Raw genomic sequence first — 12,021 nt, forward strand, 5'->3', positions numbered from 1 at the left:
AGTCTTATAAAATAAGTTGTACGTGTCCGATTACCTTAAAATTACACACATCACAATATTTTTATTAACCCAAGTTCTGGTGTCAAGATGAAATATATCGGTCCACTCCTTCTGGTACCTCCCCCATAAAGGGTCAACATTTTGAATATTAACGAACCTCATAAAACGCGAAAACGACATCCGATTCCTCTCAGACATGGTACAACTTAATATTTCCATCAACACAAAATTTTTTATAAAGGTGGTAGAGATCGGACCATTCCTTCTGGTAACTCCCCCACAAAGGGTCAAAGTTTTGAATAACAAAACGACCATAAAATCCGAAGTAAGCATCCGGTTCTCTTCATATTTCACACATCCCATTATTTATACTAACACAAGATCTGCTATGAAGATGGGAAATATCGGTCTACTCCTTCTGGTACCTCCCGCATAAAGGGTCAAAATTTTGAGTATCCATGAAGCTCATCGAATACGAAATTAACATCGGACTCCATTCAGACTTGTCACTTTTCAATATTTCAATCAAGACACGATGGTAGAGATCGGACCATTCTTTCTGATACCTCCCCCACAAAGGGTCAAAGTTTAGAATAACCAAAACGACCATAAAATCCGAAGTAAGCATCCGGTTCTGTTCATATTACACACATCCCATTATTACTACTAACACAAAATCTGCTCTGACTATGAAAATATCGGCCCACTCCTTCTGGTACCTCCCGCACAAAGTGTCGAAATTTGGATATCCATGAAGATCATCGAATGCGAAATTAACATCCGATTCCATTCAGACTCGGTATAGCTGAATATTTCCATCAACACAAAGTCTGTTATAAAGATGGTAGAGATCGAACAATTCCTTCTGGTAACTCCCCCACAAAGGTTCAATGTTTTGAATAACCAAAACGATTATAAAATCCGAAATAAAGATCCGGTTCTCTTCATATTTCAACGTATTCCACTATTTCAACTTACAAAAGATCTGCTATGAAGATGGGAAATATCGGTCCACTCTTTCTGGTACCTCCTCCACAAAGGATCAACATTTTGTATGTTTTCTTTAAGAAGACCTTCAAGAATCAATACCTTAAATCTAATATTTGTTATACCTTCCTACTATAATTATTTTTATTGTTCATCCACACCTTTAGTCTGGCGTTTGCTGACCTCCTTCTCACTCACCCGCAACTATTATCGCCTGATACAGCCATATCGTGGTGAAATTGGCCAACAATTTGCCTATCTGGATGGTATGCGTTCCGCCTGTACATTGTTTGTGTTGCGGGGCCATTCAATCTTCTTGGAATTTGAACATGTCCAAAATCCAAAATATTTTGAAGATTTTGGAAAAAACACAGCGGGTCTGATGGCTCTTAACGGGCCAGTTGTCATTGAGATATTTTTGGTAATGAGTGGTCTGCTGTTGCACTTGAAATTCTCACAGGCCCGTTTTGTGACGCCCCACAGCAGTTGGAAGAGATGTTTGAGTGTGTATATCTTCATTTTAATCAGTCGGTACATGAGGTAAGAGAATTTGAAATATCTGAAAATAAAATTGACATATCTTAAGTTATTATTTGCCTTGCTTTTATTTGTTTTTAGATTCCTTCCCACACTGATTGCATTGATTGGAATAAATGCCACAATAATGACAAGTTTTGGCGATGGTCCCTTTTGGCGTCACATAATCGAACCGAGTCGCACATTTGGTCGCGAAAATTGGTGGAAAAATTTATTGCTCATAAATAATTTCTCACCTCCGGACACTGTAATTTGAAAACTATATTGCTGCCTCTTTCTTTTTATAAAATTTGTGTATTTTGTGTATTATAGGCCAGTCCTCACACCTGGTATTTGGCTGCAGATTTTCAATTATTTTCCCTATACACCCTGGTAATGATTGTCATGTCCTATTCGATCAATAACCGTGGATTTTTTAAATAATATTTTCTAAGGTCTATCCGACCAACAATCGGGGATTTTTTTAAATAATATTTTTAAGGCCTGTTCGACCAATAATCGTGGATAATGTAAATAATATTTTTTTAAAGCATACCCGTCCAAGAATCGTGAATTTTTTAAAAAATATTTTTGAAGGCCTATTCGACCAATAATCGTGAATTTTTTTAAATAATATTTTTTAAGTCCTACCCTACCATAAAACGTTTATTTTTAAAATAATATCTTTAAAAGCAAATTCGACCAAATATTTTTAAAGCCAATCCATGGATTTTTCAAGCAGCATTTTTTGAAAGCAATCCATGGATTTTTTTAATTATATATTATCGCAATATTATTTTCAAACTTAGATCGAGGTCGGAGATGGGCAATATGGGTCCAGTCCTTTTGGTAACTCTCCCACAAAATGTCCAATGTTATTTTCAAAGAAAATAATTTCCTGCACAGAAAGAGAAGAGATAATCGGGTTCTGCTCGAACTTTGCAAATCCTAATATTTGTATCTGTGCTAGGTCATGTGCGAAAATTAACAATATTGATCTACTCCATCAAGTACCTCCCTCATAAAGGGTCAAAATTTTGAACAATTATAACTCTTATAAAATGTAATGTATGTGCTCAATTGTTTTCAAATTAACATATCACAACACTTTTTTTAACCAAAGATCTGGTGTGAAAATGGAATATATCGGTCCACTCCTTCTCGTACCTCCCCCACAAAGGGTGAACATTTTGAATACTCATGAAGCTTTTAAAACGCGAAAATAACATCCGATTCCGTTCAGACTTGGCAAATCTCAACTCTTCCGTCAACACAAGATCTGTTATAAAGATTGTAGAGATCGGACAATTCCTTTTGGTACCTCCCACACAAAGGGTCAAAGTTTTGAATAGCAAAAACGATCAGAAAATGCGAAATGAGCATCCGGTTCTCTTAACATTTTGCATATCCCAAAAAATCGTGAATTTTCTTACAATTTTTTTATTTCAGAGACTAAAGACGTGAATTTTTTTAAAGCTATGTTTCAGAGGCGGAAAATTTTGAATTTTGTCAAAAATATTTTTTAGGAGACGAAAAATTGAATTTTGCTAAAACAATTTTTTGAAGACTAAAAATTGTGAATTAAATAATAAATTTAGTTTTTTTTTAAGTCTTGAATTTATTTGTTTGGGGATATTTTTAAGAACATTTCTTTGTCGTATTAAAAATTATAAATTTTTGCCGTTAAAAAAATTGATTCCTTTATAATTTTAGATATCCACAATATAAAAAACATATCTTTATCACCCTGGGATGTTTGGCAGTCATCATACCAACGTCGATAAGTTACATCTTCAAGTTGGAGTCTTCATTTATGATAAGGCCTGAGTAAGTTGTGAAAAGGGCAAATAATTTTTCTATTTAAAATTACTAATTTATTATCCCAGGAATTTATTATCCCAGGACCTATCGTTACGGTTATGTCAAGGATTTTGAAACCTTTGGTCACACCTATACACCTTTTTATACAAATTTGGGTGGTTATCTCTTTGGCCTGTTGTGTGGTGAGATTTATCAGAAACACCTGTGCAAAGAAGAGAAACGACAAAAATTACAAGAAATATTTCAATATCTGTGGATATTGGTGCCGCTGGCAGCATGCCTAATCAATTACATGGCTTCAATATTGATATTCCACGAGCCTTCGTTGTGGACAGCCTTGTACACATACCGATTTTGAATATGGCATGTAATGGGAAATGTAAGTAGATCCATTGAATTTATATTCCAATGTTCATATTATTATTATTATTATTATTATTATTATTATTATTATTATTATTATTATTATTATTATTGTTATTATTACTATCATTATTATTATTATTATTATTATTATTATTATTATTATTATTATTATTATTATTATTATTATTTTTATTATTATTGTTATTATTGTTATTATTATTATTATCATTATTATTATTATTATTATTATTATTATTATTATTATTATTATTATTATTATTATTATTATTATTATTATTATTTTTATTATTATTATTATTATTATTATTATTATTATTTTTATTATTATTATTATTATTATTATTATTATTGTTATTATTATTACTATTATTATTATTATTATTATTATTATTATTATTATTATTATTATTATTATTATTATTATTATTATTATTATTATTATTATTATTATTATTATTATTATTATTATTATTATTGTTATTATTATTATTATTATTATTATTATTATTATTATTATTATTATTGCTATTATTCTATTTTAGCCCTAGTCAGTGAATTCTGTCGCTTGCCAATATTCCGAGTTTTTGCCCGTCTCTCTCCACAAATTTATTTGTGGCATTGTTTGATACTGCAGGCAACATCTGCCTATCATCGTCAACCTCATTACATGAACTTAATGTATTATGTAAGTTTTCGATTTCGATTTTTTTCAAAATTATTTGAGAGATACATTTAATCCTTTTCTCATTTCCTTTAGAATTGCCAAACCATCATCACAACGGTACTCTCAACGGGAGTGGCATTTTTCGGTTATTTACTGTTGGAAATTCCATTTGCCCAAGCTTTTGAGGCGCTTATGATGCTTGAAAAATCGAGTGATAAAGGTATGAAAATTTGAAAATCGAAAATTATGTTTCAAAGCACAAGTTTTAATGTATATTTTTCTTTTTTTTAGCTTAACATAAAATGGAGACCAAAATCCTGTAGATTACCATTAGTATTTTAGTTTTAAAAATCTCTGATTGACATTCCATGAACCTTCTGCTTCCTAGTTTTAAAATAGCTTTTAGTGAGACCAAAACCTGATTTGTTATAATGATTTTTTTTGTTAATAAAAAGAGTTAAAAAGGCATCAGACGGTTTCATTGGCAGATGAATACCCTCAGGCAATTTTCTATTATTTAAATATATTTTGACTTCTGTTATGATTATTCAAATTGTTGACCTTATATGAAGTAGGTTCCGATGGAATGGGCCAATATTGTCCATTTCGTGTCGGACCTGAATAAATATGGGAGGTAGCAGAAAAAATGGTCAGATCTCTACCATATTTATAATAAATCTTGTGTTGATGGAAATATTGAAATGTGCCAAGTGTGAATGGAATCGGATATAAATTTCGTGATTTATGATCTTCATGGATATTTAAAATTTTGACACTTTGTGGGGAGGTATCAAAAGGAATGGACCGATATATCTCATCTTCACACCAGACCTTGGGCTCATAAGAAATATGGTAATGTGTGTAATTTGAAGAGAACCAGATTTTATTATCGTTTTGGTTTTTCAAAACTTTGAACCTTTGCGGAGGAGGTACCAGAAAGAATGGTCCGATTTCTAACTTATTTTTAACAGACCTTGTGTTGATAGAAATATCGAGATTTGCCAAATCTGAAAGATTTTAATTTCGCGTTTTATGAGCTTCGTGGTTATTAGAAATTTTGACCCCCTGTGGGGGTGGTACCAGAAGGAGGGGACAGGTATATTCCATCTTAATGCCAGATCTTGTGTTAGCAGAAATAATGGGATGTGTGAAATATAAGGAGAATTGGATGCTTTAGCCTTATGTGAGGGAGGTACCAGGAGGAATGGTCCGATTTCTATCATCTTTTTAACGGATCTTGTGTTGATAGAAATATTGAGATTTGCCAAGTCCGAGTATCAGATGTTAATTTCGTGTTTTATGAGCTTCATGAATATTCAAAATTTTGACCCTTTGTGGGGGAGATACCAGAAGGAGTGGACCCATCTTCACAGCAGATCTTGTATTAAATAATGGGATGTGTGTAATATAAAGAGGTCCGGGTGCTTCCATCTTCACACCAGACCTTGGGTTAATAAAAACATTGTAATGTGTGTAATTTGAGGACAATAGGACTCTTAAAACTAATTTTATAAGAGTTATTTATTCAAAATTTCGACCCTTTGTGGGGTACATCCCCCATAAAATGGGTGGAATATTGTCCATTTTCGTACCTGTCCTAGTTGGACCAAATTGGATTATCTTTTCTCTTTCTATGCAGAAAATATATTTTTTGAAAATGTCAACCTTTTGTGGGGGATGTGGACCGATATCGCCCATCTCCGAAGTCGATCTAAGTTTGACAATAATATTACGATGTATCAAGTTTGAATCAAATCGGATACTCCCTTCGAGAGTTATCGTGCGTACCTGCCACCCAGACAAACGGACATCGCTAGATCGACTGCAAATTTGGTCCAACGAGACCTAGGGTCTAAAACTGTTATTTCGATAAGCCACGTTTTGGCCGTATCAAATGATATACCCTCTGTAGTCATATGGCTGAGGGTATAAAAATCGGGATTGAATATTGGGTCCAATTCAATTTTTGCCAGTGAAATCGTTTTGTAAAACGTCTTAAAAATGCTGTTAATTTCGAAGGAATCGGTTTTTCGAAGGTGCTTGTTATATATTCCGAGTTTCAAATTCCAAATTAAAAAAGATATGTTTAAAATAAAATAACAAACATTCGGAGGTACCGCCTTATAAAAAATAATGAGCCTATTCCAGCAGTCTTCTGCTACATAAGACAGAATCCACAAATTCTTCATACAGAATTTTCAACAATTCCGTTTATATTATATTATATACTAGCCGAACCCGGTTCGCTTCGCTACCCCTTTTGATTTTATATGCATTCAAAATTTTATTTACGAATATATGTTGGATAAAGAAAAACAGATTTAAAAATTAAAAAAAATATTGCACTAATTTAATGCGTTAATAAACAAAATCATTACCAAAGCAGTAACATGACATGCATACACGAAGGGTTTGTCCTTTGGATTTATTTATTTCATAGCAAATACCAAGCGTGCAGGAAACTGCAATTTTTTTAAGTAAATTGACATTTCTATTGCAATTAGTGAATTCGAGATAGCAACATACTTCGCCGTAATAAGCGTATTTCAAATAAATTGTTGTGTTGTTTTTTAGTGTTAGCCTAAGGCGTTGTGGGTCAATGGTTCTTATTAAAATCATATCCCAATCTGATCCCATTTAAATATAATTTTAAAAAAATTACTTTTACACCAAACTCCGCCACACCTTTCATATTTCATTGAAATTGGTGCGTCAAATATGTGAAATCGGCCGAGAATATATATATATGGGAGCTATATCCAAATCTTCACTAATTTCCAATTAATTTGTCACATTTATTATTATAACCAAATTCCGCCACACATTCTGAATTTCATTGGAATCGGTCATATATATCGTGTTTGGTGCATAATATATATGAAATCGGCCGAAATATATATGTAAGCTACATATATCCAAACCTCAACTGATTTCAATATAATTTGGCAATTTTTGCTGGTGCCAGATTTTGTCTCTCTCGCTTTGGGTGCATCAAATATGTGAAATCGGCTGAGTATATATTTGAGAGCTATAATCACATCTGAGCGTATTTGAATATAATTTGTCAAATTTATTTTTGTACCAAATTTAGCCACTCGTGCCGAATTTCATTGGAATCGGAAATACGTATAGTGTTTTGTGCATCAAATATGTGAAATCGGCGGAAAATATATATGGGAGCTATATCCAAATCTGAACCGATTTTAATATAATTTGACTAATTTATTTTCTAATCAAAATCCCGTTACATATTCCAAATTTCTTTGGAATCGAACATACATATCGTGTATGGTGCATAAAATACATGAAATCGGTCGAAAATATATATGAGAACTATATCCAAATCTGAACCGATTTTAATATAATTTGACAAATGTATATTTGTTTTAATTTCCGCTACACATTCCAAATTTCATTGAAATTAGAGATACATAGCGTGTTTGGTGCATCAAATACATGAAATCCGTCGAAAATATATATGGGAGCTATATCCAAATCTGAACCGATTTCAATTTAATTTGTCAAATTCATTTTGGTTCCCAATTCCGTTACTTATTTTAAATTTCATTACAATTGGAAATACATGTCGTGTTTGGTCCATCAAATACATGAAATCGGCCGAAAATGTATATGGGAGCTATATCCAAATCTGAACCGAATACAATATAATTTGGCAAACTTATTTTTGTTCCAAATTCCGTTACGTATTCCAAATTTGGAGACTGTATCTTCAACCAATCAATAGATATGTGCATATAAAATCTAAATATTTGGGAGGTACCTCCGATTCTGATGCTATATCTCCAGTTCCAAGTGAAAATTCAAAAATGTATATAGCCTATGTTACTTTCAGGCGATGTTGCAGTATATATGGAAATTTTGAGGAAAATCTATTCAGCGGTTTTCGAGTCCATAAATTACAAACAAACATACAAACATTTTCCTCTTTTATAGATATAGATGAAGGTAACGAATTTTTTTTTCCACAGAACTCTCAGTACCGAATTTTTTAAGAATCATGTTAGAAAATGTGATATATATATCATCAAAATAACGAATATCGGGAGGCAGAGTTATAAGGGGGCTATACGAAAACTTAACGAAACTAAGTTAACTTACCAAAATATAAAAGACAGGCCGACATCGCTGAATCGATATAGAAGAATATATATACTTTTTTGGGTCTACGAAAAATATTTGGAGGTGTTACAAACGGAATGACAAAGTTAATATATTTTAGTAAAAATATAAAATAGCAAAGGTTTTCAAATTGCTTGGGTAAAAAACAAATCACCGAAAGGAGAAATTTGAGAGACAAGTACTTGCAAACTCTGTGTAGAAAACCTCTCAAAAATTCTCTCTCGAATTGCTCTCTTTTGCAGATCTTTTGGATTAACAGACGACATATGGCAAAGACATAAAATTATAAAGATTGGACAAAATGCATATGGGCTTTAATTTTTCTATCAAGTAATAGATGGCAGGCGAAATAACAGAAATGCATTGGAAATTTTAGAAAAATATGTTATTCCGATATCGCCGAAAAATGGCGGAAATACGCGAGCATTTCCTTCTACATTGAATCGATAAAATCAACAACAACCCTTAAAAAGCGTCAGCTCTGTTAAATTATAACACAATGCTTTGTCACGATATCGTGACATAACATATTTTTCCACCACTAACGCCATCTATTGAAGAAAAATAACAATGTAATGTCCCATCTTATTTATTTTAAAAATGTTTCAGTAAATAGGAAGACGACCTAGGTCTTGCAAATAAGTACGAGTAGAGAAATTAATTTTGACATTTTGTTCACTGAGAGTATGTCCGTAAGCCAATGCTGAGCAAGAATGTGTTAATGCTCAAGCGACTTATTTCTCTTTGATTTTGTTAAACATCCAACCAATCAATGTCTACGTATCATTCATTTCCATTTTTTAAAAATTGAAATATGTAATAATAAATAAATCTCTTTTCTTCGAAATATTTAAGAGAAATAAGTTTTTTTTTCTCCCTGTTCATTAATGGTTTCAATCATTAACTAACACGCATAGGTCCTATTTATCTTAAAGAGAACGTTTTAATTAAGTTTTCTTAATTTTTTTCAATGAATGCTTAATTTTTTGTAATGAATTTTTAATTTTTCACGGTTAATAGAAATTAATTAAAAATAGATTAAATAACGAACAAATGCACAAACCCATACGTTAGCGCTAGTTTCTCTTAGTTCAGTTTCTCACTAAGTCATTGTTGAGATTAATTACTTAATTGCTATTAACAATTTTTAATTTTGCTTTAAATCACTTCCGTTCAAACGCGTGGCTATTTTTGCAAATGCTCAACAAATATCTATGTCTGTTGTGTAGGCAAATGTCGTAAGTCCAATTTTTGTGAAAACTGAAACCGTATCTATAATGAATGCATCCATAAGTTATGCATGGGAATTATGTTACTTTGGAGGTAAAAAAAAATATTAATATTTTTTTTTTTCTGACTTATAGTTAATATGACACTTACGTCTATTGCCAACGTAGCAAACGATATGGATTATTGAAGCCGATAATTTTTAAACAGATAATCTGCATAAAAAATAGATTTTAATTGGATTATTTATTGATGTAAATCATTTGTTATTATAGCCTTAAAGTCATTACATAACCTTCACAGCGACACACAATTTGTTTGAATAACTAGGTTGAACTATTTTGAATGTGTATTACAATTTAAATAATTAAACGATTTCCTATTATAATCGGAGTTATATAGTAGAATCTATTTATATAGAGTGCTCTAAAGTATCTTTGGATTTTTATAAATATATACAGGGTGAGATAAAAAAACTACAAAAAAGACAAACGCCATAATTTTTACATTTTTATAAATTTTATTGAATGAAAGCAAAAAATTTCGGAAGTAGCATCAAATTTTAGAATAATTTTAGATTGGTCACCTTTGGCACGAATTATGTCCTTCAAACGGCCAATGAAACCGTCACACGCTGCCCGAATGTTTCTCTGCGGTATTTTGGCCCATTCCCGACAAAGGTAACGAACTTTGGCATTTTTTGGTGCCAAACTTGCTTTTCAAAATACTCCAGACACATCAGTCCAAGGGATTGGTATCCGGAGATTTTGCTGGCCATTGTGCGCTGGAAATAAAGCGAGGAACCTCACTTTTTAACCATTCTTGGGTGGCTCGTGCTGAGTTCAATGGTGCTTAGTCCTGTTGGAATGTCCAAGGTCTGCGGCCAAAATGTTTGCTTGTCCAAGGCTTTAATACACCCTCCAGAATATTTTCGCGATAATATTCGGCATTTACTCTGATGCCACGGTCAAATAATACGAGCGGAGAGCGACCATCGGCTGTTATGGCGGCCCACACCATCACCATTGCCGGCTCTTGAGTTCTGGTGGCCAACCAAAGGTGTACATTTTCAACTGACCTCTTTGGCAAGTAAAAACGATCATTTTGTTTGTTTACAAACTGTTGGACAACGCATGTTTTCTCATCGGAGAAAACCAAATTCGGCATTTCACCACTTTCGGCCAAGCGAAGCAACTCTTTAGCTCCTTTGAGTCTATTTTCTTTCTGTTGCGGCGTTAGTTCTTGCACTTTTTGGAATTTCAATGGCTTTACCCCGAGTTCATTTTTCAATGGAATGCCGAATGGAATATTGTGATATATTCTGCTCCCGAGCATTTTTCGGCCACTACGATGCGGGTTTCGATCAAGTCGCTTCTTTACTTTTCGAACCATTTCTGCTGATGTTGCTGTTTTCTTCCGTCCACTTCCTTGACGTCGGGCTACGCTACCAGTATCACGGTAACGAGCGATGGTACGAGACACAAAAAATTTATTCACATTTAAATGCTGGAGTGCTCTAACGATAGCCACTGGTGGTTTTCCAGCCAAATATAAAGAAATCACACTATCACGCCTGAATTCCATCACGAATAACTTTTTTTCTGGAAAATTCTCACCAAAATGCTTTTGTACGCTTTAAACAATGCAATTAGCTGTCACTGGAATAATTGTAACAGCTGTCGGACGTGTGGCTAAGAAATGACAGCAGTCTGAATTTGGTTGCAGTGTTTTCATCTCACCCCGTATATGAATTCCTGGAGGCCAGATTTAGACTCTTGACGTCTTCAAGGACCTATAGTAGAATTCTATGGCAAGTAATTTTGTAAAATATTTTAACTGGCTACGATCCAGTTTAAAGGGAGTTTTTAGCCATATTTTTCCGGAATCTTAAATTTTCTTAAAATGTTGAAAAGTCTGCAAGAGGGGGGAAATTGCCATTCCCTATTTAGGTTACTTTCCGATGTAAGCTTTCAAAACGCCAATACACGTGTCTTCTTTTTATACCCTACACCACAAGGTGGCCAGGGTATTATGTCTTTGTGCATTTGTTTGTAACAGGCAAAAGGAAAACGAGATAGACCCATAGTTCCTTTTGATGATCTGCATAGAATCACTTTCTGAGTTGATTTATGCATGTCACTCCGTCTGTCCGTCCGTCCGTCCGTCTGTCCATGTATTCTTGTGAACAAAATGCAGGTCGCATTTATTACCCGATCCAGATGAAATTTTGCACAAATCATTTGTTTGGCCCAATTGAAATTGGAGATAATCGGTAAAAA

The 12,021-nt window shown here is 33.1% G+C and overlaps 2 protein-coding genes across 2 annotated transcripts in view; both read left to right on the forward strand.

Moving 5' to 3' along the window:
- Window positions 1-12,021, forward strand: part of LOC101901151 (uncharacterized) — a 34,815-nt gene that overhangs the window by 923 nt on the left and 21,871 nt on the right. Inside the window, exons 4-9 of the mRNA XM_059130815.1 lie at window positions 1,155-1,527; window positions 1,606-1,771; window positions 1,837-1,930; window positions 3,390-3,506; window positions 4,254-4,396; window positions 4,469-4,595. Coding sequence (XP_058986798.1) covers window positions 1,155-1,527; window positions 1,606-1,771; window positions 1,837-1,930; window positions 3,390-3,506; window positions 4,254-4,396; window positions 4,469-4,595 — 1,020 coding nt within the window. The remainder of the gene's footprint in view (window positions 1-1,154; window positions 1,528-1,605; window positions 1,772-1,836; window positions 1,931-3,389; window positions 3,507-4,253; window positions 4,397-4,468; window positions 4,596-12,021) is intronic.
- On the forward strand, window positions 3,400-4,723 carry LOC131806624 (uncharacterized). Its single transcript, XM_059131069.1, has 4 exons — window positions 3,400-3,703; window positions 4,254-4,396; window positions 4,469-4,595; window positions 4,667-4,723. The coding sequence occupies exons 1-4, from the start codon at window positions 3,601-3,603 to the stop codon at window positions 4,669-4,671; spliced, it is 378 nt and encodes a 125-aa protein (XP_058987052.1). The 5' UTR covers window positions 3,400-3,600; the 3' UTR covers window positions 4,672-4,723.

The sequence above is a fragment of the Musca domestica genome, unplaced genomic scaffold (genome assembly GCF_030504385.1).
Source record: "Musca domestica strain aabys unplaced genomic scaffold, Musca_domestica.polishedcontigs.V.1.1 8, whole genome shotgun sequence".
NCBI lineage: Eukaryota > Metazoa > Arthropoda > Insecta > Diptera > Muscidae > Musca > Musca domestica.

What these genes read in the sequence shown, in the direction of transcription:
- LOC131806624 (XM_059131069.1), top strand. Translation starts at nt 3,601, where the DNA reads ATGCCTAATCAATTACATGGCTTCAATATTGATATTCCACGAGCCTTC. An exon ending in TATGGCATGTAATGGGAAAT is followed by an intron (nt 3,704 to 4,253) that starts GTAAGTAGATCC and finishes ATTCTATTTTAG; the next exon opens with CCCTAGTCAGTGAATTCTGT. An exon ending in ACATGAACTTAATGTATTAT is followed by an intron (nt 4,397 to 4,468) that starts GTAAGTTTTCGA and finishes CATTTCCTTTAG; the next exon opens with AATTGCCAAACCATCATCAC.